We start from the raw sequence: 26,652 nt of genomic DNA, 5'->3' as shown, positions 1-26,652 counted from the left end.
AAGCTGTAAATGTCGATAGGTTATTGATCTGAGGTCGATACATCACTATGCCAAAAATATAACCTTTCATACTTAGCAGAAAAGTTCTAAAATATATGCAAAAATCTATATAGACTTGAATGCAAGTAATAATTACATAAACAACATATCGATTTCTATGTTTAGGGTCAGGTCCTATAAATTAATTTCTTCAAAATTGAACAAAACTAACCGATTAAAGGTTATCGGTTCGTGCGTATTTTCTTTTCTTCCTGTATGCGATTTACAGCCCTCGATCACACAAGACATTATCACAAAGGGAACTTCAAACCATTACAAATAAAAACTCAGCACGTTCTCCAGCAATCTTTCAGGAATAGCAACAATATAATTAAAATAAACCAAGATGACCGCTGAAACATCCCGAAATATTTCAACTAAAATAAAACGACTATGTCAAGTTGTTACAGTTGACACCTACCTGTGAAATAACGAACATATATTTTATTTGGCTGGATTATATTATAGAACCACATAGGACCATTTGACATTTCCCTCAGTTCATCTTATGACAATACTGAAAAAAACGAAAGAACTTGCGGATTGTTGTCTCACTCACTCATAGACAAAAAGTAATAACGTGTTGTGAATACGATATCTTTTACCAAGCTTTTATTTTTGCCCGGCTTCTTTGCTTTAGTCATTATTCTGAGGTCAACTCTACGGTGTTAGGTAGGTAATGCGCGTATAAAGACGGTTGCCACAAGTATACCATATTTAGTAACGCCTGTAAAACATGTGTTGCGCTGGCTTAAAGGACTCGCATCCAGGCCATAAATGTTAAAAAAAAAAAAAAACAAAACATGTGTTGCGTGGTTGCGCGTAGTCAACAACTTAACTAAGAGGCCGGTAACGATTCTAGTCGCAAAAAATGTGAAATTGATAGATTTAGTCGGTGAAATTTTACCTAATAGAAATTACAAGTACTGGTTTTTATTAGCACGTTTTCTTATCTTGCCTTTTAATAGTTTTTTTTAAACAGACTAAATTAGTAATGTTTTATTTTTCTGATGGACGTTTAGGTAAACGCCCGTAAAGCACTGTTTTGTCGCTATTATTTATAAATTTCGTAAAGTTTGGACTGCTAAAAATGGTAATTTCGTATTACACCTATCTTGTACTCGACCTTAAATAGACAAAATTTTGGGTATTATGACTGAAGTAGTGTAAATGAAAGTGAGACGAAATCAATTTTCTTTAAAAATTACTTCAAAAAACAAGTGATAATTTCTCTGAAAATCGACTTAATTTCAACGTAATTTTGATACTTGTAAGATATAGACAGTAAAACTCCAACAAATGCAGGACAAACTTATATTTATACTCAGATATAATAATAAACATTTAAAACAAACAATTAGGTATGTCCGCTCCACAATCTTCCGCTCCTCTCCCCTTGTTTTCCTCGCTCACCTTTTTTCTACTTTATTTTTTTTAATTTTTAAGTTTCCCGCCAGTGGGCAACGACCCGCCAATTTTCGAACCTACAGCCAACGCTGATATTAAATTTGTTCTCAATTGTCAAGTCGTTTAGACATTATTAAATAAATGAGTGTTTTGTATTTTAAATAAATTACATATGAAACGTATATATGTAACTAAAGTGAACATACATGTGATAACAATTTTGGAACCTTACACTCGACCATCCTGATAACGTGTATGCCCCCATACACGCATCCGGTGAAACCTTACACTTGGCCCATTAGGACAAAAAATAATATAGAATAGATACATTTTTTCAAAGACAAAACATGTTTTTTTTTTATAAAAATCCTTACAATTAGATACCATAAAAGCATTGACCACAAAGATAAACAATACAAATATTCTTAACACATATTTTAAACACTCGTATTCGCCTCTCGATTCATGAGGGATTAGTTATGCCTCTCGGTTCATGAGGTGTTGGTTGTTCCTCTCGGTTCATGAGGTGTTGGTTTTGCCTCTCGGTTCGTGAGGACTTACCGGCACCCTATTCTGTTCAGAAGGGCTTAAATGCTCAGTCATCATATCTATTCGTTTACATGCCACAAATACTTAAACATGTAACACTTGTTCGAAAAAATGTTAGTCACAAACTATTTTTGTAAACAACATAGCGATAACAGTAAGTTCAAATCATTCGCTTAGAATCATAGAATCATCAACACAATTAGAATAAGAGTAAGTATGTAAATACTTACAAATCCAAAATATAAGTAAATTTACAATGTCAAAACTTACACTAAACAATAAAAACCCAACACACAAGAAGAATAAAAATAGAAATAATTAAGTTAATATTAGCTTCCTTTAAAAATGAATTCAGTAGTCGCTTTAACACTTGCACTGCCAAATGGCCATTGGTGCTTTTTAACCGAAGACGAACTAAACGCTTTTCATTATCATCACTAAGGTTGTGAGTATTGCGACTGGGTATAACCGACATAACCGTACCAATAACAAAAAAATTGCAATCTTTATACACAACTATATGTAGTTTATCTACAACTTTTCGACTGTTATATGTATTAAGTGTAGTAAAATAGTAAAACCTAGTAAATAGGGATGATGACACATGTTAAATTTTATAACAAAATCTAGCAACATAGATAGCAAATGAGCAATCTATCACAATAGTGTGGACATCAAAACAATATTTGGATATGATAAAAAAAAATACAGGAGTCAAAATTTGTTTTTTTTTTTTTTTTTTTTCTTTCAAAAAGGTAAAAAGTAATGGTACTATTCGATTCCATACATTTCATCAAAAATAAGATTGTATAGCAGCTACATACATAAACGCATTATTTTACCAACAAAATCGCAATTTTACTATTTTCCATACTAAGATGCGTTCTCAGTTAGACGGTGACGTTACATTCACCCATCGTCTTGCTAGGAGCGCTTCGCGAGCAAAGTACGACTGTCGGACCTTGACTATCATTTCTGACTTTAGTTTTGCTTTAAGGCGGTTCCCTGAGCCAGAAGGCGAAAAATCTCCTTATATGATCATGTTTTTCTAAGAGGCGTTGATATTCGTAGACGTGGAAAAAATATATGTAGTTCTTGACTATATTATCTTTAACAACATAGCTTCCGATACACGAATTATGACACTTCGCTCGATACAATTAATTCCCAAAGTAACCTCTAACTCGGACTTTTAATCCTACTTTACTCGGTTATTTATTATGTGATACTATAAACAAAAAAAAAAAACAAAAAACAATCTTAACATAAATAGTAATTTCATAGCTTTAGAATTTCGATATTGTAAGGTAACGTTTTTAAAATCAATAAAAACCGACAAAATTCGATCAAAATTGACACTTGGCGCGTATGTTCTTTCCCGTTCTTTCTTGTGAAATGTGACAAAGACAGCGGCAAACCGATGGAACGGCCTTAATGCAATGGGTCCCATATAGACATTTGATCTTACAAACAGACCTGATCGACTCATACAATTAACAAAAAATTGTCATCGAGCCTATTCACTAACCCCTTAATCATAAAATTAATAACTAATAAAACTTTACAGGCCTGATTTAGTTAAATTATGTTTTATCCATTTCTTATAAATATATAAGTCAAAATGACAGATAAAGAAACGATTCATGACAAATTCAGGCCAGTAAGACTTTTATGAATAACGCCATAAGCCATTACCAAACCCTTTTAGCGTGGAAGGTTCTCCATCATGAGTTACCCTAAACCTATTAGAAAATACGATTTTATCAGTGTCGCCTCGCTCCCAAATTCGTTTTTTTTTAAGTTTGTTCAGGCTTAAGTACTCTTATTTGGTTTATGGATACAAGTTTCCTCTGTTTGGCCAATTTTCTTACAACAATTACAATGACGTAAAGGTTTTGAACATTGCAGGTATGAATGGCCCATTTCCTTGCAATTAAAACATCTTGGTTTGGATACCGATCGGTTATGCTGGGTATCTTGACTACTATCTGCTGAACTCGAGAGATCATTACTTTGATTTTTGTTTTTGACAGCAAGTGACAAAGGAGTTTGTGGTTTATTACTGTGACTGTGACTCAATAAGAATTGCAAGTTGTTCAGGTTCATTACAGCGTAAAGCTAGTGCGCTGGATTTAATTGTCCTATCACTGATACCGTGAATAACACATTCGGCTGCACGCTTCCCAGTAATGTCGCATTGATGTAGAAGTGCTAACTTTTCATAGTAATACGTTTCAATTTCTTCGTTATACTTACTTTTACGTATTAGCATATCCTCCAGGGCTTGGCCGTAATTTTGCTCACAAGGAAAAGCCATAGTAAGTTTGTCTTGCCACTCTTTCCAAGTGTATAAAATTGTATTCAAACTTTCATACCAAGTCTTTGCTAAGCCCTGTAGTTTTTGCATGGCAAAATGTATGGTTGTTCTTTCATCCCAGCCATAGACAGTAGCACATTCATTTACCTTTTTGAGCCAAATATCAATGCGTTGCGTTTTGTTTGAAGGATTGAACTAAGGAAGGATATTCTTTGTACCTATGTGTTTAATAGTACTGTTTTGTGCTACTGGAGTCGATGGCTATGATGTTGATTTACATTTAAGAGCGTTTATTAGATTCGCTACGTCTTTGGAACAGAATAAGGGGCTACGCGAACGTCGTGAATTTATTTCAGGTACCTTAACATAACCAACTTCCTCGCGATGCTGTGTTCTACGAAGTTCATACTCGCGAGAGTGGCGTTGTACATCGCAAGTTGGTGGTAAAAAACGAAGCTCGTTACTGCCCCGATGCACGATGCGGCGCCGGCGTTCGCTATTCCATTCGCGACTAAGCGGGCTAAACAGGTCACGGCGCTCGCAGCTGCGCGGGCTATACGGGTAACGGCGTTCGCGGCTGCGCGGGCTATACGGATCACGGCGCTCGCGCTGCGCGGGCTATACGGATCACGGCGCTCGCGGCTGCGCGGGCTATACGGATCACGGCGCTCGCGGCTGCGCGGGCTATACGGATCACGGCGCTCGCGGCTGCGCGGGCTTCGTTGCCAGTGGGTACGGGGGCTGCGCTGTTCACGGCGGCGCGTGCTGAATGGGGATCGATGCTCGTAACTGCGCGGGCTGCGTTGGCCGCGCCTACGCTCGCTCCATGGGCTACGATGCTCTCGATTTTGTTGACTACCTGGACTACGATACTCTGGGCTGCGCAGACTACGACGCACACTACTCCGCGAGCTGAGATTTTCACGGCTGCGCAGACTGCGATGGCTGCGGCGCTCACGGCTGCGCGATTGGCGAAGCTCGTAGCTGTGCATGTATTTCTCCGCCTGACGATCGAGTTCCTTGTCGCAAAGTTGACCGCCCACCAACTCCTCTTCTTGCACGAGCTCCACCGCACGCTCACTGTGGCTTTGGTTACGCGCTGCGGCTTCGTCAACTCCGCCCTGGAACTCCGGCGTAGCCAGGATACGTCGCTCAACATCTGGGTTGTCCATTTGATCAGCCATCTCCGTAAATAGTTATGCACATGAAAGAAAACATTATGTAATGATTGTGGCTTACTTATATTTAAGTTAAATAAGTTTTTGGCAAAAATTTCATTTTTGGTACAAGCTTTTATCGCTGACTGTACTTTTCTCCACAGGCAATGTGCAGAGTACCTATGGCCAACACCTGTCTCCAGCATCAGATCAGCTCGATGGTACCATAATATTGCATTGTCACCCGATTTACATATGTATGCAAATTTTCAGCTTCATCGGAAAACCGGGAAGTGGGTCAAATTTAACTTGCAAAATTTGACCCTTACAAACATGTTACATATATTCTTACATAGGTACATTGCAAGTTAAATAAAAACTTGTAAAATGGTGAAATTGAGATAAAACTTGAGTAACTAGATTTACTTTATAAAATCAAATTTCATCCGTTAATAGTAGGTAGGTATAAGAAACTCGTTACACTTTACTACAATTTAAATAGATAAAAGTATCGTAATTATAGCCTACGTAATTATCCTTCAACAGTATGTTGCTAACTGAACACTTTAAAAAATAATCATTTACTATCTTTTATCTCTATTGTGAGTCTAGCTTATCCCGATGGAGATATATCTATCATTCCAAAGTTTTAAGCAAATAAAGGCGGTTTTATATTTATATAATATTTCTACAATGTTGTATTTACTTCAAGGACGTTTATTATTCAACAATAATATTATACAATCAATACAATTATCTGCGTATATTTTCAATGGATACATTAGTTTTTAAAACCAAAATATTACTTATTAAATTTCAAAAGTGATTGATTGCATGGCAATCATAGTAATTTATTTTCAATCAATAACTATTGAAAAATAATATACCTACTGACTATATTCATTTCACAATCAATATTGGGGCGTGTATACTTACAATTTTGCCGTTCTTCACTTCTGACTGTAAGATATAGACAGTAAAACTCCAACAAATGCAGGACAAACTTATATTTATACTCAGATATAATAATAAACATTTAAAACAAACAATTAGGTATGTCCGCTCCACAATCTTCCGCTCCTCTCCCCTTGTTTTCCTCGCTCACCTTTTTTCTACTTTATTTTTTTTTAATTTTTAAGTTTCCCGCCAGTGGGCAACGACCCGCCAATTTTCGAACCTACAGCCAACGCTGATATTAAATTTGTTCTCAATTGTCAAGTCGTTTAGACATTATTAAATAAATGAGTGTTTTGTATTTTAAATAAATTACATATGAAACGTATATATGTAACTAAAGTGAACATACATGTGATAACAATTTTGGAACCTTACATACTTAAACAATTTTTGCTGAAACTGTTCTTATACATTAGAAGATATGTTTAGACGTGCTAAACACGCGTTTTGTCCTACTGTTATGGTGTATCTACTTACCTAACTTTTTCCTTTAAGGCGGTTCCCTGACCCAGAAGGCGAAAAATCTTCTTATATGATCATATTTTTCTAAGAGACGTTGATATTCATAGACGTGGAAAAAATATATGTAGTTCACATGAAAAAATATATGTGTACAATTAATTCCCAAAGTAACCTCTAACTAGGTCTTTCAATCCAACTTTACTCGGTTATTTATTATGTGACACTATAAACAAAAAAATAAGAAAACACAATCATAACTTAAATATTAGTTTTACCGCTTTCGAATTTCGATATTGTAACGCAACGTTTTCAAAATAAATAAAAATCGACAAAATTCGACCAACATTGACACTTGGTGCGCATAGTCTTTCCCGTTCTTTCTTGCGAAATGTGACAGTGATAGCGGCAAACCGATGGAACGGCTTTAATTGTATGAAAAAAATTAACATTTAAGGACCAGTTTAAGAATCCAGTCAGCAGCCTGTCATTATTTGTAACCCGATGGCGATTTAAGATAATCGCTTTCCGTGTAATCTTTAACTATGACTTTAATAATACATCAGTCGCAGCTAAAGTGTGAACCCATGTCATTAATGTTTCAAATAGTGACTGGTAGCGTGATCTATAAATAGAGCACACAATCGCTAGTCAGTAGTCTATCTATACCTTCTCCAAATCACACTGCACACATAATATATTTTTCCCCTCACTAGCTCGGAAAGCCGTCTTTTATCCTTTAAAACAAGCGGGGAAAAACGCATTTTATCCACTAGTGGGGAAAGTAATTTGACCTTGGATGGAGCGTGTTTAAGTAGCTTGACAGATAACAAAACGTAAAACGCTCATAATAATGGTTCGTTCGATATTAATTATCATTAAATAAATGGTTTGAGAATCTAATAAAAAATACCAGATTTAGCTTTATTTAATGATTTTAAGTCATAAACCTTAAAATTCCATAATAAACGTTTGTTTTTTAATAATTATGTTAAATATAATTCTGAACGCACAAGTTAAGTCGATGCAATTTCAAAACGCATCATTGACATTTCATACGTCAGAAATGTCAACATTGTCAACAAAAGTTTTACTTAAAAACTTCTCACGTAGTACAGAATTTCCAGAGTTTTTTGTTATAATATCGTAAAAAAATGAGTGATTCCAGTTGATGAAGATGATCTAACGCCTGTGGATGTTGCACTTTCCTCGCTATAGTGAGGGGAAAAGTTTTGTGTTCCACACGGATGCAAATGTATTTTACTTCTCGTGTGTTAAAACACTCGCTACGCTCAGGATTCTATTTTAGAACCACTCGCTTCGCTCGTGGTTCAACTATAGAATCCTTTCGCTTGCTCGTGTTTTAAGTCCACACTCGCAGGTAAAATACAACTTTGCACCCTTGTATAACAAATAACTATATTAATTTTAAGTTTTGTTGTATCTACTTACTAACACTATATGGATCAAAATGATTCGAATTAAATAAATAATTGAATTGAATTTAATTAATCGTGAAATTGAACAGTTTATTTTATAGTAGTCTAAGGTAAGGCACCGACATTGGCGTGACAAAGTGTGGAACCGCCATAAAAGACATAATTTATCGTGACATTTTCAGACTTCGTCATCATAAAGTTTGTCTAGGCTTGACTTGGTCAGTCAGACTCTTTGCAAACACAGTTCTTGACTTCCAAAGTAGGTAAGTACAGTCGGCATCAGATATATCGGAGCGACCAAGGTGCTCACAAATATCTGAACACGCCTCTATTGTCAAGACGTTAAGTGCGTGTTCAGATATTTTTGAGCACCTCGGACGCTCCGATATATCTGATAGCGACTGTACCTAATCGAACAATATTATTGCTTAGTGCCTTGAATGACACTATTAGTTTAGGTACTCGTTTATTTCAATCGTGCATGCAGGGATAGTATAGAAACTCGAGATTACATTATTTTTCGCTTTTTATTTACAATATATTAATATTCTCTTTGTTTTGTTTCACATTATCAGTTCAGTCAGGCACTGTACATTATCTGTTTTTAGTTCTAAAGCGTAAACATAATACATATATACTTTACCATATAAATCAGACCTCACTTTTACCTCACGATAACCTAACAGGTATACATATATCTAATAAGACTATTTGAGTTTTTCAAATAAAGCGCCTTTGGCGATGTGAGATCATCCGCGCTATAATCTCGAATACAATATGGCTGAACAGTCCTAACCACCTAGAACAACGTAACAACTGCGCGCACACCGAATACTAACAGAGGTAAACGCTAAGTACAAAACTAGAAATACAATTAATTAAAATATTAGGCGGCTTTGACATTAGATGTGGATCCGCATGCCGATTCGGTGTGTGAGCGAGACAGCGCTATACACGTGCATAGCGCTGTCTCGCTCGCACAACGGGCCGAACTGCGAATGCGCATCAGTGTAATAACCGCGTTAAGGTCTTGGCCCCGGTTGGCGCCGTAAGTAACGCTGAGTACAAATTCACGTTCTATAGAAATGGTACAGTCGCCATCAGATATATCGGAGAGGCCAAGGTGTCCACAATATCTGAACACGCACCCTAACGCCTTGACAACAAAGGTGTGTTCAGATACTTGTGAGCACTTTGGCCGCTCCGATATATATGATGGCGACTGTACTATCTTCCAGTACCTACAACCGGAGACCAAGGCCTTAGATCGGGTGTTCCTAACCAATTGAGCACCCCCTAGGGTACGTGGCAAGGAAATTAGAGCCGTGGAATTTATTTTTCCATGTTGAATTGAGAACATGACATTTAGTTTAGGGATGCTCGATCGAAAAAGGTTGGGAAACCCTGAGTTAGATCGAACAACAATACACGTCAATATATGTCACGGCAGAGTCGGTTCACACAAAGTATCGTTTAGTAATGCTCGATTGTTATAATCAGCAAACAACAAATCAGCTAGATATAAACACAGATAACAACAAACCTGCTAGTGCTAAGTCAAAGAAAAATCGAGCCGTAGTAACAAAACTACACTAGATGTGGCTGAAGTGGTTCTGATGATCAAACGTCGAGCTGATGTATTTTATTTTCTAAATCAGTTTATCATAGGACCCTCAATCAGCAGCATTTACTGAAGCTTTTTTATCATTTTGTCAGGCCTCAATTTATCGTTTGGACGAAGAAGTGTATTAAGTAAGTCGGCTAGTGTAAACCAATTCTAAATATGACTAATTCGACACGTTTAACATCAAAATTATCTACATGAAATTTTATTCTACATTAATAATATCTATACCTACCCGCTAAAACAATTTTATATAAAACACATCGCATTTGGAAAAGAGAGGTCTGCCTATATTTAAGAAGAAACATAGTAAACCTGATATTAGAAAACTAAAAACACTATATAAAAAATATTATCTATCATTGCTTCCGATAAAGTTAAACCAAAACCGACACTTCAACAAACGGCTGCTTTGTACGCTAAAATAAAAGTATTGGGACAGTTAGCAAATAATTAAGTTTGCAGCGATCACACAGTAACTTGTACTTCACTAAAAAGCAAACAGTTAATAATCGTAGTCTACGAAAAATTCGTGCTTCGACTGACAGTTAAAGTGAATAATGCTATTGATGCTATACGGCCCCGTACCAGTGCGGCACAGTAGGGCGAAACTAGAGCGTTCGGGCGTTTTCGGCTCCGTTCGCCTCGAGCAATTATTAGCACGATTTTTTATTACACTTTTCACCTATTAATCTACAATTAATAACTCTTTGCTTTAAAGTTAACAATCAAAACAACCATATCCCCTATCTACTATGGTTAAGCGAGATTTGGTTACCTATCAGAATTATTGACATATCGCCTAAAGACAATATAGACAAGAAATTAGCATGAGCAAGATACAAGACGTCTGGAAATATAAATCGTTTGAATGCAAACAATACCCAAAGGAGAAAATCAAATATTTAAAACCATTTTTTAAAAGTAATAAATAAAGACTCTAAGATCCAAATGTTTTACTGCTAGAATATGCTGAATGCAACATTTAGCGTTCATGTCATGTGTTTAAGCGATAATGATAGGAACCCGAGAATTGACAATAAATCGGCGAATGGATTATACCGATAAACAGATGTAATGAAGTGTGAGTCGCAATATGGCAAGAACTATAGACAGAGATACATCAACAACTCACACTGTAAAAAATAACAATAATCATACACCATTCCTCAATTTGAGATCCACGTAACCAGCTTCACATAGAAACCTTGTGCAATAATAAATCTAAAGGCCAATTCTGATTATACAATTTGTTAAACTTTTGATCTTATTATGATACGATCTTGACGCGATTTACACGCGCAATAATTAGTGCGAGCGAGATGCCTAATGACACAACTTCATGCAGTCCATTTCGCGCTCACCAATCGATCGTCGTTCGAAGTGAAGCGATCGTCAAGGTAGTATTTTAACAAACCTTCACAAATTGTTACATCGGAATCGGCATCCAGATTAGAGACGTGAATTGGCTATTTACGAAAGTATAGTGGGGGAACTAAAAGCAACAAACTTTGAACAAAAATGTGAACTTTCGTCCACTGACAATTAACTAAAGTGACCTTTAGCCGCCGTGTAGCGCCATTCATACACTTAGCCATGGTTACGACACAGATATAAATACTGATGATCCGCTTAAGATCATGTTTTGCATTATTACAAAACGATACCTATACATTTAATGGCCTTAAGTGGATCATAAATACCCAATATTTATTCCGAACATAGGATTTATTCGAATTTATATAAGCACTATACAGTGAAGCTCAAATTAATATGGATACTAATTAAAATCAAGAGAATTAAACTAACAAGATCGATTGCCGTGTTGTATCGGTACACTTAGTATGCCACACATAACTTTTATTCAAAGAGAAGAGAAATCGTAACACGAGTTTCAAGATCTATTCAGTTAGCATTAAACCCCCTTAAAATCAACTATTGTATTGTAGTTCGGGCGATTTTCCGAAATTCGACGACTGGCGCCTATTTTGCGTGACATGGCGGGGTGGGCTAGTCCTGCCAGCCCGGCTCCTCGAGGAATCCTATCGAACCTTGATGTTGAGTAGGACCTCGGGGAAAAAACTCAACACAAAATCAACTATTCCGTTACAATTAGTTCGACAGATGGCGCCTTATAGCGCTATCTGTCGAACTAAGGGCAACGATTTTTTTCCTAAATTTGATGGCTCTTCTACAACCAATAATTCATTGCTTTTAATGCTATCTCATTTACACAATACCATTTATTATGTCATATAACACATTCGTTAATTGCAACACCCAAAAGAAAATCGCATCGACCAGTTGCGATGTATATTTATACTTCAACGTCCCCAAAGTATTCGACACTTCATATATAAATAAGATTCTGTGAAATCCCATTAGTTAACAAACCCTATTATAAATATAATACTACGAAATTTAACTTGTTTATTTATTTATTTTATTCTACAGTGCAAGAATATTAACTTCAATGTACTCACTTCTCGTCACCTCTCGAGGCGCGAAATATCTCGACCTTAACCTTTTTGACACCAATGACGGGTATATGCACACCGTAGGTCCAACGCCGAAGACGGATTAATCCGTCACTGACCACAGAGCAACAATAGAAACATAGACCTACGTGCATATGCATAAAGTTCAACTTCAGTTTTGACACTTCGGTGACGTGGGGTTTGAGTGACAGCTTTTGATACGGCGTCGAAAAGGTTTAATGACCCAACATTCGTATTGCACTTCTTTCTAAACTCTGATTGTCTTAAAAGTAACAACAGCTGCTTTCAAGCTAATATAACAGTACAGATACTTTCAAGAGATCACCCTTCAAAGAGACGGCAACTGTTTCCAACCATACAAAAGTTTGTGGTTTGTTTCTTTGGACTTGGCATATCTAGAGACATGGTTTCTTTTGACACATCCATTGTATTTAATAGTCTAGCCTCAACGATACCAAGAGAAAGACCATGTACATGCGATAACTGTACGATGCCCGTCAAATCGTAAGCGGCAGTGAAATTTTGTCTTGCCGAGAGCAGCTTTACGGTCTTTGAAAAAATATCCCAAAACAATAAAGCGGTCTTCATATTGGATGCGGATCAGCACGCCGCTCTGCGAGTGGGACATCATTAACATTATATACCATGGACGAATAAAACAAGACCTACAACGTCTATACAAAAACGCGCTCCTCCAATATTCAGGTTATTGCCAGTTGGCGTCACTAGCGCAGGTCTCAGTCCCATCCATATTTTTCGGCACTGAGATCGCTGATTTCGGGTTCGCTTTCCGCAGCGCCATACATAGAACGGAAACTGATTCGGCACTGACATCTATAGAACGGAAACTGAGTTATTTTGACCAGAAGATTTAGTTCCGTCCATTATGATCGGTGCTTAAGACCTCTGGTCAAAATAACTCAACTTTCATTCAATAGAGGGCGCTGAATTTTAGAGGAACGCGACTTTGTGTAAACACTATGAGTTGTTTTATTCGTCCATGCTAATTACATATGTGCATAGCACTGTCTTGCTCAAACTCCGGAGTGGCGTACGGACCCGCTTGTGACATGATAACCGAGTAATTCCGTTACTTTATCGGTACCTACGCACAAACAAAACATACAAATTTCACGACAAATGGTCCTTATGTCGTTGCAACAAGGGATACTAATGGTCAGTAGACTACAACATTTTATGTATTATACCAAAGATAGATATAACTCCGTAATAGATGGATACAGTCTAAGGAAAAAACGTGCCTCGAAAATCACGAAAATTTGGTTCTCGATCAGATGACGCCACTAGCTTTGGCCTACTCTCGTATAGAGGGCGTTGACGGTTTCGTTTGTTATTTATAATTTTAACGCATGTCCGTTAAAGAACATGGGTCAAAACCATATAAAAATAATCAATGCAAATAAAAAAAATCATTTATCCATATTTAAATACATTTTAACGTATTTTTATAAATCTTCATTTTTAGTTTTAAAGTATGTCGATAGATGGCAGTGAATTTACAGTAGTTACAAAATTTACTATGACAGTACCGCTCTATCTTATTATATCCTCTTTGAATCTTTGATTATACTACATAGGAGTTAAGGGTTACACAGATTTAATTAGATATTTTATACGTTGTTTGTATATCTGGATAGTACCTCTTTTATATGTATTATAGCTTATATCTTTCGTGCATTATCAATATCATTTCGTATTTATTGTCATGAGGTATAGACAAGACAAAGTTCAAGAACTTTCTAAGCCTGTAGTCGCCATCAAACACGCACTCAAAAATAACCGAACGATTTATAACGTCCTGAATAAGTTCGTGCTCAAATGTTTCTAAGCGCTTGTTTGCTCTAAGATATCTGATAGCGATTACAAAATTGTGTATGCAAATGTTAAATAATAATACCCTTCAGTATCTGTTACAATTAAAATTCTTTTTCTTTGCCGAAAACACTTAAAGCCCTTAAGTATAACAATGTCATTTACAGTAATATTAGGTATATTAGTAAAAAAATTGTTAATTGTAAATCAAAAATTTAAATTATAGGGGCTTACACGAAAATGAAAACCATAATATATCTACATACAAATAGCGAATAAAATCCGAGCAATAAAGAAAAGCACATGAACGAACCAAACTGCGTTAGTACAGAGGACCTAGCTAAGATGCCAATGAGGGCTAACGCGTATGAATTCGCCGCTAGGGGCGCTAGGGGGGTCTTTTCCATAGTTCGAAATGTCAAATGTCACTTGTCACTTCAATGACTGAGACTGACAGCTGTTCTTTAGTCTTTTGGACCACCATCAACAGAGGCGCCAACTGGTGAGCAAGAAAACGATAGCCCTCATTGTTTGCGCCGTAGAGAACGAAACGGTAATTTCTCTCTATCACTCTTCCATATTAGTGCGACAGGGAGACATTAGCGTTTCGTTCGCTACGGCGCACACTATTGGCATCTTGTCATAATTACAATACATTTACATCAACCATAAAATTAATTTACATTCATTTTACATCAAATCTTAAATTACCTACAACAATAATTGAGGGCCGTTAGTTTCACTCACATATTTTACCGTAAGTTTTGATCTAATACTTAGGTTATATAAATGGCGACAAAAGAATGGTGTAAATTCGCGGGCCAATGGATCCCACAATTCCGTTGTAGGTAGATAGGGCGCGAAAGCAATCGTCAAAATTTGTAGGTATTGTGTGGGCGACTAAATCGCCATGGTCCTAGATAGTGGGTTTCAGATGCACGTGAGGCGACAGGAGGCGATACCATAGCAAGTCTCAAGAAAAAGTTAATCCACTCAAGTAAAGTTCCGGACCGCTTAGTAACGCTCCTTGTTTGGTGACTGCACAATGAATGGTCCTAGATAATGGGTCGGAGACGGTTGGATTCCGTGAGGCGGCAGGGAGATGTAACCAAGGCAACAAGTGTCAAGAAAAAGTGTATCCACCAAAGTAATATTCCTGGTTTAGCGACTGCAGAATTACTGGTCCTAGACGGTGGGTCGAAGACGGACTGCACAAATAATTCAGCTGCAGATAGAGTGCGGGAGCAATGGAGTTCTGTAAGTATTGTGTGGCAACCGAATTGCAATGGTTCTAGATTAGATCACGTAAGGTAGGAGACGTAACCAAGGTAAGTGTCAAGAAAAAGTTCATCCATCCAAATAATGTTCCTTGTTTGGTGAGTAGAGAATGTACTGGTAATAGTTAGTGGGTTTTAGACGCATGTACCACGAGAGGCGGCATGAAGGGAGACGGCCGCAGGCGGAGTGCCAGCGGTGCTTGAGTGACGACTGCTCGGATAGTTCAGCTGAAGATAGAATGCGGGAGCAATCGAGTTATGTAGGTGGTAGGTGTTAATCACAATGGTCCTAGATAGTGGGTCGGAGACGATTGGATCACGTGAGGCGGCAGGGAGGCAGGCGGAGTGCCAGCAGTGAAGACTGCTCATACAATTAAGCTTTAGATAGAGCGCGGGAGCAATCGAGTTCTGTGTTTATTGTATGGCAATTGGCGAATTCATCGCAATGGTCCCAGATAATGGGTTTTAGACGCAAGGATCACCTGAGGCGGCAAGGAAATGTAACCATGGCAATAAGTGTCAAGAAAAAGTGTATCTACCCAAGTAATATTCCCGTTTTAGCAACTGTAGAATGGCTGGTCCTAGAAGGTGATTAAGCTGCTGATAGAGTGCTGGAGCCACCATCGAGTTCTGGAGGTATTGTATGGCGACTAAACCTTAATGGTCCTTGATAGTGGGTCGGGGACAGTTGGATCACGTGAGGCGGCAGGAGGGGAGACGACCGCAGGCGGAGTGCCAGCGGTGCTTGCGTGACGACTGCTCCGATAATTCAGCTGTAGACAGAGTGCGGGAGCCACCGTCGCCGAGTTCTGAAACACCAAACCAAAGAGTTATAGATTGTATTCTACTGTTTTTTTTTTTTAATTCTAATTTCTATGTAATTCGAAAATGTGCCCCCTATATGTATATTTCACTTATCTCAAGTGGTTGAAAAAAAAAACTTTCGCAGTGATTTAAAATAAAAATGATAAAAGCAATCCGTAGATGGCTATAATAACTTCTTTAAAACTGAAATAAATGTCATATACTAAGAAAAAGTGACCAAGGCCTCCAGTGCCCAAGGTTGGAATCGAATCAGCGTCCTCTGTTATCGCGGCAGGTGCCTGTGCCATTCGGCCACCGGGCCACGGCGGCATAGGTCGAATTTTTCCAAGTATATGCATTACCATAGAGTAACTTATACTAGAGCGGTACTGTCATAGTAAATTTTGTAACCCCAGTAAATTCACTGCCATCTGTCGACACACTTTAAAACTAAAAATGAAGATTTATAAAAATACGATAAAATGTATTTAAATATGGATAAATGTTTTTTTTTATTTGCATTAATTATTTTTATGATTTTGACCCATGTTCTTTCACTGATATGCGTTAAAATTGTTAAATAACAAACGAAACCGTCAACGCCATCTATACGACAGTAAGCCAAAGCTAGTAGCGCCCTCTGAACGAGAATCAAATTTTCTTGATTTTCGAGGCACGTTTTTTCCTTAGACTGTATCCATCTATTACGGAGTTATATCTATCTTTGGTATTAATTTATAAACTGTTAGTTTAAATTCGATTAAAATAAATTCGATTTATGACTTTATTCTAGAACCTTAGACTAGATGTAGAAGTACATTAGTAGGTTTCAATTGTTATGTGTGAGCAGTAAATAATAACGTGCTGTTTTTACAATAAACAGTACTGTATCTCATCGGCCCATCTATCTTTGATCTAAGAGAGCAAAGGTAATACACATTTGAAGGTACGTGACTTGCTTTCACAATAGAAACAGGCACTAAACAGAATGATATCTTTAGCACCTGGTATTGAATAGAATGAAATACTTAATAATGTTGTAGTATCTTTCTTACTTTTTACAGTATTACGCAATTACTTTAAAAATGATGTCAGTTAAATTCCTACACTGAAGAAGCTATATTAAACATCGTATTTGATTCATTCGTTCGTTCCTCAGATAAGGTTGGACGAACAAGAAACCAAGTGAACCAGGGTTTGGATAACGCACATTAACCTATGTTAATAAAACATAACCAAATTGCATAAAGAAAAATAAAAGTCTAAAGCACAATGCGGATATTAAAAAAAAAAACATGCAAAACTAATCGCAATAAATCAAAAAACAATATATCGCGCATCGTTACGAAATATTGAGTAAACGTCCGAGGTTCGAAATCACAACAAAATGACAGTGTGTTTCAATGTCCACTGGTTTCAGCTTGCACTTGAAAGTTATAATAAGGAATAAATTATGCTGAAAATGTTAATCAAACCCTGATTACTAAAGTCAGTGAGTCATTAAGAGGCCGTAGTCGATTCTGGAGCAAAAATGTAAAATTGATAGATTTAGTCGTTGAAATTATTCACGTTTTGTTACGTAATATCTAAATAACAAGTATTGGGTTCTATTAGCACGTCTTCTCATCTTGCCTTTTAATAATGAGGTCGCGAGCGTGCGTCACCGGTAATATATGAAGAGAAGGGGCAGTTTTTAAAAATTCATCAAAAATTATGGTGGTCAATTATACAAATTGATGTATAAGAATAGTTTCAGCAAATGTTGTAGATTGTTTAAGTATCAAAATTACGTTGAAATTAAGTCGATTTTCAGAGAAATTGTCACTTGTTTTCAAGTAATTTCTGGAGAAAATTGAATTCGTTTAACTTTCATTTCCCGGAACTCTAAGTCATATAACAAAAATGTAATCTGATAAACGTCAAGCACAGAATATGCGTAATACAAATTTTTTTTAGCAGTCCAAACTTTACGAAATTTACAAATAAGAGCGACAAAATCAGTGCTTTACGCGCGTTTACCTAAACGTCCATCGGAAAAAAAATCATTACTAATTTAGTGTCTGTTTTCAAAAACTTGATTTGATAAAAGGCAAGATAAGAAGACGTGCTAATAGAAACCAGTACTTGTTATTTCAATTTGGTAACAAAAGGTGTACAATTTCATCGACTAAATCTATTAATTTTACATTTTTGCGACTAAAATCGACACCGGCCTCTTAAGTAAAGTAGGCCGGATTACTCAGGTAACATTGACGCCCAAGGTTTATTTTTTCAAGTCTATTGTTAGAGGATTACTAAGGCACCAGTGCAGAATGCGTTACCACAGATGCATGTAATCAAAAACAAAGACAGTTTGTCTTTATTTATACCACTTTGACTGATTAGTAAATTTCTCGAAAAAGGGAGTCATAAACACACATAAAACTCGTTGTTATAAGTTATCTCAGTTCGTTTATAGTCTCGTTTGTTCCTGAAAATGTCGGTGGTGCCTAATTTCTAGTCACGAATTTAGGTATTTTTTTCGTGTTGTTGTTCTCAACTTTCAGGAACACAAAAGACCAATTGGACTTTCGATGGTAAGACCAAATTTAACATTATATTTATGTGATATGCAACATTTTAATTTAGTCGTTAAGGCAATTCACATAAAACAGTAAAGGAAATAATTTAAGGTGGTTCGACTAGGTTACCCAAAGCTTAAACCCCGCTAGATGGCGTCACTTTCGCAAATTTTCAGGTTTTATTTTTTTGTGGAATAGTGTTGGTATCTGTATACTTAAAAGTATGTTTAGCGCACTCTTTACATACATATTGAACTATTATAATAAACATTGAATACTTCATTAGTGCAAAAAACACTTTTAAAGTCGACAGAATGTTTCTGTCATGCTATTTCCTACTATTACTCACACATGCAAACAGTGTTTCCGTGATGCTTGTAGTAGACAATTTCATGCAGTGTAAGTATGCTGCAATGGCGTTGCGGTATGTTCGTGGAAATACGTGCAAGAGGATTCGGGTTCGAGACTGGTACGGCAGCGGTACTTTTTTTTGTCCTTTTTGTGTTATGTTTCTTATACCTTTTAGTCTTCGAATTCTTGTCCGATTCCGATATAACCGAAATATATTTCAGTGATATCGGAAACGGCTCTAACGATTTCGATGAAATTTGCTGTAAGGGGTTCGATCTAGCTAGGTCTTATCTCTGGGAAAACGAGCATTTTTGAGTTTTTACTTATGTTTTCTTTTTCTCCCAGATATTCAGTATTATTAATAAATTGGTTTATAACGTTTTATAAAAATATGTGACGTTTTGAACTAAAAGGTACCACATTGTCGGTTGTCGATTAGGTTGATTTCATTTTGAAGCTTTATGGAAATATGACAACAATAAGTAGGTACCCGTTTGGTTGCAAACGCCACATATATTGAAAACCTGACTTTCACAAATCTCACCTTTTTGGGTTCTTCCAACTCAGAAAGGATGGAGAATACTGACGATTCTTAGTAGCACTAGCCCAAGGAAGTCCAGGTTTGTAAGTGTCAGGTATCAGTTTTTTTTTAAAGCGCTAAATATAGTTCTACAAGTAAAGCAATCCCTTACTGCCCAGCCTCTATAGTATTTTTCAAACTGGAAGGGTACGATGATAGATTTCATCTCCATACAATTTATAACCTAATAATGCCAAATGTTGCAAAATTATATTGAATTGAGATCTATCATCGTACCCTTGCAGTTTGAAATAGTTATTTACGATACAAGTGCGGAAAAGAGAAAATTCTAAAAGAGTGGCGACAGATTAAAACACGACCGCAGAGAGTGTTTTAAATCGACACGAGTTGCGAATTACCTATTCGCACGTGTATCGTACAACGTTTTACAGTACATATGGCCCTTTAAACTTTCGACATATGCATGAAAAGTGGTCTTTACGCACTAGGGCGAGAAAGTTGCAACATATGTACTGTAAAATACTTTTTTAGTACATATGGTGCTACATATACGTTACCGCCCTAGTGCGGTAATTAGTACAATACGTGCATATATCGAAAATGTAAAGGGCCTTAATTATGTACTGTAAAACGTTGTACAATACACGTGCGAAAAGGTAATTCGCAATTCGTGTCGATTAAAACACTTCCTTCGGTCGTGTTTCAATTTATCGCCACTCGTTGCCAATTTCCTACTTTTCGCACTTGTATCGTAATGTACTAATAATAAATTAGTAATTGTAAAATAAAATTAAAACTTTTTTTATATATTTTTTTTTGGATTCAAGTAGGTACAGTGAGTAACAACATTGCCTTCTAATTATAACTATTATAGAAAACGGGATATTTATCATGTTTATTTATATTATTTATTTCTCGATTTTTTGGCCGGTCTTGCAAGACCAGTCGTTGTGGAGATCCCTGGGGAGGCCTATGTCCAGCAGTGGATGTCTTGTTGGTGTAGATGGATTCACATAACAAATGAAATAACATTTTTTCATATTTGTTATCCGTAGTTGTCCCTGTACCTGAAAGAAAAATAATATCATGATAGCACAAATTCTCTAATGTTATAGGAAGAAAGATGATGCAACAATATGGATTCTAATAAAGCTATCATTTACTTACCTAGTAATAATTGTGTTTTTCACTCATAGACAAAATTCCATAATTTTCATCCCCAGGAAATGTTTTATTTTACTTCATTGCAGTGAGGATGTCCTGATTTTTTCTGGCTAATGAAGGAAAACATTTTCTTTCCAAGAATGCCTCTTCATTTTGCACAATACCTAAAAAAACCTAGAGTTAGTGACACATTGACTATTCGGCAACCAAAACAGTAATAATTACATTATATAGGTATTGTTCACTGCTTATATCTACCATTACGGAAGAAGTGAGAATTATTTTCTAAAAAGATCGGCACGAGAAAATTACAATGTACAATGACGGAATGAAACTGTACCCACCTTACGAAACTTCACCATCATGAATTCCGCTTCAATTGAGTCCGAATTTTTCTGGATTTTCGCGGACCAGAACACCGATGATTTTTGTAACTTGATTTAGACGTTGCTATCATTTTCAATTTATACAAACAAATTGATGTCACAATAAACATGACCCTATGTGTCAGTGTCAACACTGTCAAATAAAAATGCACTAAACATGACGGCACTGCAAATCCTGTCAGGTCGGCCAGGCAACGTCGCCAACGTCAGAGTGGCAACGCCGCACGCAACGTATTTGTACACGACATTTGTGACACACACATACGTAAAATTGATGAAAAAATTACGTTGATTTATGTATGATTTCTGTATGAAACAAAGTTTTTCTATTAATTTAGCGCAAACGAATATTCGAAAGTAGATAAATGAGCAAATATTTCTGTAGTAATAGTGTGTAGTGCCTTAATTAAAGCAGATTGAATTTTGTATGAAAATCGAACCACCTTAAGGGACATAATTCCTGGTAAGGGAGTAAGGGGGAGTCACCCTCACACGCATGCGACGAACCTAACTCAACGAGCAAATTCTAGCGCGCACCCTATCGCAGCCGTCGGCCGCGCCCGCCTCTGCAAAGTTAAAATTCACCATGACGAAAATATTTATTACAGATGTCACCGCAGCGGAATGGAATGCGGCTCAAGCAATGGCTCAAATTTAAAAGAATCAAGACGCGTATTGTGAGGTAGGGCAGCACGGTGGAGGTGTGCAGGTCGTGGAGGGTCGCTCGCCTGAGATGATGTGGCACTGACCGTGGCGCAGGTCGCCGGTGAAGTAGTCCTGCGAGCCGTAGTGCCGCTCCACGAGGTAGGGCAGCACGGTGGAGGTGTGCAGGTCGTGGAGGGTCGCTCGCCTGAGATGATGTGGCACTGACCGTGGTGCAGGTCGCCGGTGAAGTAGTCCTGCAAGCCGTAGTGCCGCTCCACGAGGTAGGGCAGCACGGTGGAGGTGTGCAGGTCGTGGAGGGTCGCTCGCCTGAGATGATGTGGCACTGACCGTGGTGCAGGTCGCCGGTGAAGTAGTCCTGCGAGCCGTAGTGCCGCTCCACGAGGTAGGGCAGCACGGTGGAGGTGTGCAGGTCGTGGAGGGTCGCTCGCCTGAGATGATGTGGCACTGACCGTGGCGCAGGTCGCCGGTGAAGTAGTCCTGCGAGCCGTAGTGCCGCTCCACGAGGTAGGGCAGCACGGTGGAGGTGTGCAGGTCGTGGAGGGTCGCTCGCCTGAGATGATGTGGCACTGACCGTGGTGCAGGTCGCCGGTGAAGTAGTCCTGCGAGCCGTAGTGCCGCTCTACGAGGTAGGGCAGCACGGTGGAGGTGTGCAGGTCGTCGGAGCGCCGTGATCGAGGGCTCACTGCTCGCTCGCCGGCCTCCAGCGGCGGCGTCGCTTGAACCCATCTGAAAACAAACAATCACTCGTTTCATATCCTCTCATATTCGTGTATTGTAGTTTTTAGGGTTCCGTACCCAAAGGGTAAAAACCGTACCCAAAGGGTTGTTAACAATCTTCTATACTAATAGCTCCAGTTTAGCCTATTGTGACGGAAGGGTGACAACACTAACAACGGAACCCTACACTGAGCATGGCCCGACATGCTCTTGCCCGGTTTATTTTATTTTTTATAAATGGTATCAATCGATCAGGTTTATTTTGAGGATCAAATGTCTGTACGGGACCCATTGTCTTAAAGCAATACAAAAGTCACAAATGATGGTCAAAATCTGGCACCCGCACTTTACTGACGAAACCCTTCTAACAAAATGGCAATACACCGTGACGTCACTGTGTAACGTCGCTTTTGCTTAGAAGCTGTTGCGATGTATGGAAAAGAAGGAAATTGCGATTTTGTCGGTAAAATATTGCGTTTATTTATGAATATTGTTGCCACACAATATTTTTTTTAAAAAAATGTAAGGAATAGAATGGTACCATTACTTTTTTCCTATTTGGAAGTTTAAAAAAATTTGAAACTGAGGTCTTGTATTTTTCTTATTATTCCCATATATTTTTAAGTTTCCAATTTATTGTGATAAATTGCTCATTTTCTATCTATTTAGCTGGATTTAGTTATACATGTCAACATGTGTCCACAACCCTATTGTATTGTTAAATTAATCTGTGCAATAAACATAAAAAGCATCATAAATCCGTTGTAAACAAAGTTAAATTATTTCATAGTAAGCCTGTTTGCCTACCGCAATCAATATATAATATAAAAGAAAGTGTACAATGTGCGTGCCGCGTATGGCAAGCGACAATGTGGTACCTTTTACTTGAAAACGACACATAAACCAGGGATGTTACGAAGCTCCGTTTCCGTTAAGTCCGTTTGGTTCAAATTTTAGTTACAAGATTTGAGGGACTATATAATATATATATATACAAAGGTATATACGCAGTGAAGTTAAATAAAAGTGTGTAATAAATACAATTTACTTCTTTTAGAATCACTCCATTTAATTTAAGTAGATATTTTAAATGTGTACAATGTGTACTAAAAATTAGACATATAACTTTTTCTGGCAAAAATTAGCAATTATTAGTTAGTTCACAATTAAATTCAAAAATGGTTTTTGTTTGAATTATTAACGATACCACACAAAGTACATTTGGGTTCATCCATTAATTAAGTACGTCACGCAAATTTCGAGGTTTTTTGACCCCCCCCCCCCCTCCTTATCACACTTGGTTACATTTGGCAAACCCCTCCCCCCTGGTGTGACGTTACATTTTTTCAATGAAATCGGCAAAACGAATTAAGTATTATTAATATTTTATCAAAATATTTTTGGCAAAAGAAATATTAGTAATTTTATAACCCAAAACAGATAAGGGTAAAAAATTTAAATCATTTAAAACGATTATCGTTCCAAAAACATGTTATTTAACTGTACAGCGAATAAAACAACTTAAATAAGTTAGTGACGTTACAAAGTTTGTGACTCCCCCCTCCCCCTTGTTACAACATGCCACATTTGCCCCCCCACCCTAAACGTGTGATGCAATCAATGAATGACCCCTTTTTTGTCATGACTTGTTTACAAAATAGAAAATCATGACTTCAAACTACGTTACGTACCTAATGTACCTTTAAAAAAAAAACATTTATTTCGAGCTACGAGGCTCATAATCAGTTTAAAAATAAAATGTCTTATTTCTAAATCATATAAATTCTTATGTCATAAAATATTCTTTTAAAATTCCTTTACCTATGGTTCTTATTTTCTCAAACACCTAAAAGTTGATGCCAATTAGTTTTGGATTGTATAATACCTACCTATTAGGTAATCTTTTTTTTTGCTTTTAACACTTTGAAGGTCAAAGTTTTTTTACTGCATAATAAAGGATGTCTCAGATCATTGTGCAACGTTCCAGAACACACGAATGTTATCGAATATTCTAGAACATTGTGTACTATTCATACTCTCAGGAGATTTTCGACAAGCACTTCCAGTTACCTATCCCTATTCCCTATGTTTTTCTCACGGTCAGCTAACTATACGTAGTTACGTACCTTGCTCTAGAGTTGGAAATTCGAAGAAATATACGTATAATATACACCCCGGTTGACAAAATGAAAAATGTTGTTTATAATCAAGTATTGTAAATACATATAGAAGTAGGTATATGTATTGTAGTTAGAATTAAAAAAATACCTTTTAAATATTAAAGTTTATCCTTTTATTACAACTACCACCAGAATTCTGTTAAACAATACACAATAATTTTCTGAGGTGGCGGAATGCTAGTGAGTTATTTGTTCAGGTGTTTGCTTAGTTATTTGTACCCGCACTTTGGATATATAAATAATGATCTCTGTATTATTGGAATTTCCAAACAAGATAAAAACATTGTACGAAAATTAAATACGCAATTAGCGTCGACCGTAATAGTTACGTAACTCAGATTGAAAAAGGACTCCGCAGAATGTCAGATTTAAACGTAATAAAATGTTTTGAACATGCTGATAAGCGGCTCAGACACCCAATGCCCATGTGAGACGGCTCCACAAACACATGGAGCACATGATATCCTGTCCAGCGTGCCCGCAGGCCTGCTCTGAGCGGGACCTCCGTGATGCGACAGACAGGGCGATAAAAGTCGCTACCTTCTGGTCCCGCACAGTCTGAAACCATCGACACGAGAAGAAGGAGAAGAAGAAAATGTTTTCTATTTAAAACGTATAACTCTATTAACAGGATGTTGTTTCAACCGTTATCCATATTTTGCGAAGTGAATATACAAGGTCATACTGAGCAACTTTTATTATTGGACCAACCTCGAAATCGCGAAAACAAAATGGCTGTTTATTATACATTTGTTTTCTACGGCTCACACTACAGCATTGCGATGAGCTGCGACCGCAGCGTAGACTCTCGATATACAGTGCTTCACTTTCACTGTCCGAAAAGACTGAGCGAATAACGATGCTGCTGTTAGTAGTGACCGTAGGTAGCCTAGGCTCACAAACCTCTTTCAGTCTAGTAAGAAAAGACAGAGAGCGATTAGCTACTGTTGCTGTACTTGTTTGTCTACTTACTCGTGTCTCCTGATCTCATGAACGCTAGGCCTCCGCAGCGGCTCGCGCTGCAACATCGCAATAAGTAGGGACCGTAATGTGGGCCCTAAGTTCGCAGGCGGCGGCGCCGGCTCGCCGCGACCGATCGCCTCCAGGAGCCGGTACACGTTGTCCCCCTCGAACGGGTAGCGGCCCGTCGTCATGTTGTATCTGGGGACAAAGTGCTTGTACAATAGAATAATCTTGTAGAATGGTACTTTTACTTTGCGAAAACAAATAAATGTGCAAATTCCCAAAACACGTGTGATATCGGATCCTTACTTATAATAACTAAAAAGTATTTCAAACAAAGGTTAATTTATTGGTCGAGCTTTCTACTACAAATTGGGGAACATACATAAAAAAATAGACTAATCAATTTAGAACCTCCTGAGACGATAAAAAAATTAAAAAGGACAACAAAGCCATCTATTAGCACGGAATATTTGCTGTGCCATCTATATACATATTTATAACTACAACGTTAATCTTTTTATAACTAATTCGTGTGTACTCGTAACTACTATAACTATTCACCGGGAATTTAAATTGATTTACCTATACTTATTTAAATGTAATAGAAACAAATGGCAATCAGCAATTCATATACGAGTATAAAAAGTTTTTTTTATATAAGTACCTGAAAGAAAAACGTTTTTTAAAGGTTTAGGTACATACGACCAACAATAGCTAAGTATTCTTAACTTAAGTATAAGTACCTACACATGCCAAAACA

General features: G+C 37.3%; 1 protein-coding gene across 2 annotated transcripts in view; it reads right to left on the bottom strand.

The window, feature by feature from the left end:
• Positions 1-8,832: 8,832 nt before the first annotated feature.
• The window catches only part of LOC134743035 (serine/threonine-protein kinase STK11), a 33,603-nt gene continuing 15,783 nt past the window's right edge, over positions 8,833-26,652 (bottom strand). The window contains exons 4-6 of one of the 2 annotated variants that reach the window (XM_063676306.1): positions 25,899-26,087; positions 22,357-22,755; positions 8,833-16,365 (exon numbers count right to left, since the gene is read on the bottom strand). In XM_063676306.1, coding sequence (XP_063532376.1) covers positions 16,326-16,365; positions 22,357-22,755; positions 25,899-26,087 — 628 coding nt within the window. In that variant the 3' untranslated portion in view covers positions 8,833-16,325. The remainder of the gene's footprint in view (positions 16,366-22,356; positions 22,756-25,898; positions 26,088-26,652) is intronic. The other variant, XM_063676307.1, reaches the window with a different exon arrangement.

The sequence above is a fragment of the Cydia strobilella genome, chromosome 7 (genome assembly GCF_947568885.1).
Source record: "Cydia strobilella chromosome 7, ilCydStro3.1, whole genome shotgun sequence".
Classification (NCBI taxonomy): domain Eukaryota; kingdom Metazoa; phylum Arthropoda; class Insecta; order Lepidoptera; family Tortricidae; genus Cydia; species Cydia strobilella.
The sequence above is the reverse complement of the archived record's forward strand: the minus strand, read 5'-3'. Positions and strand labels throughout refer to the sequence as shown.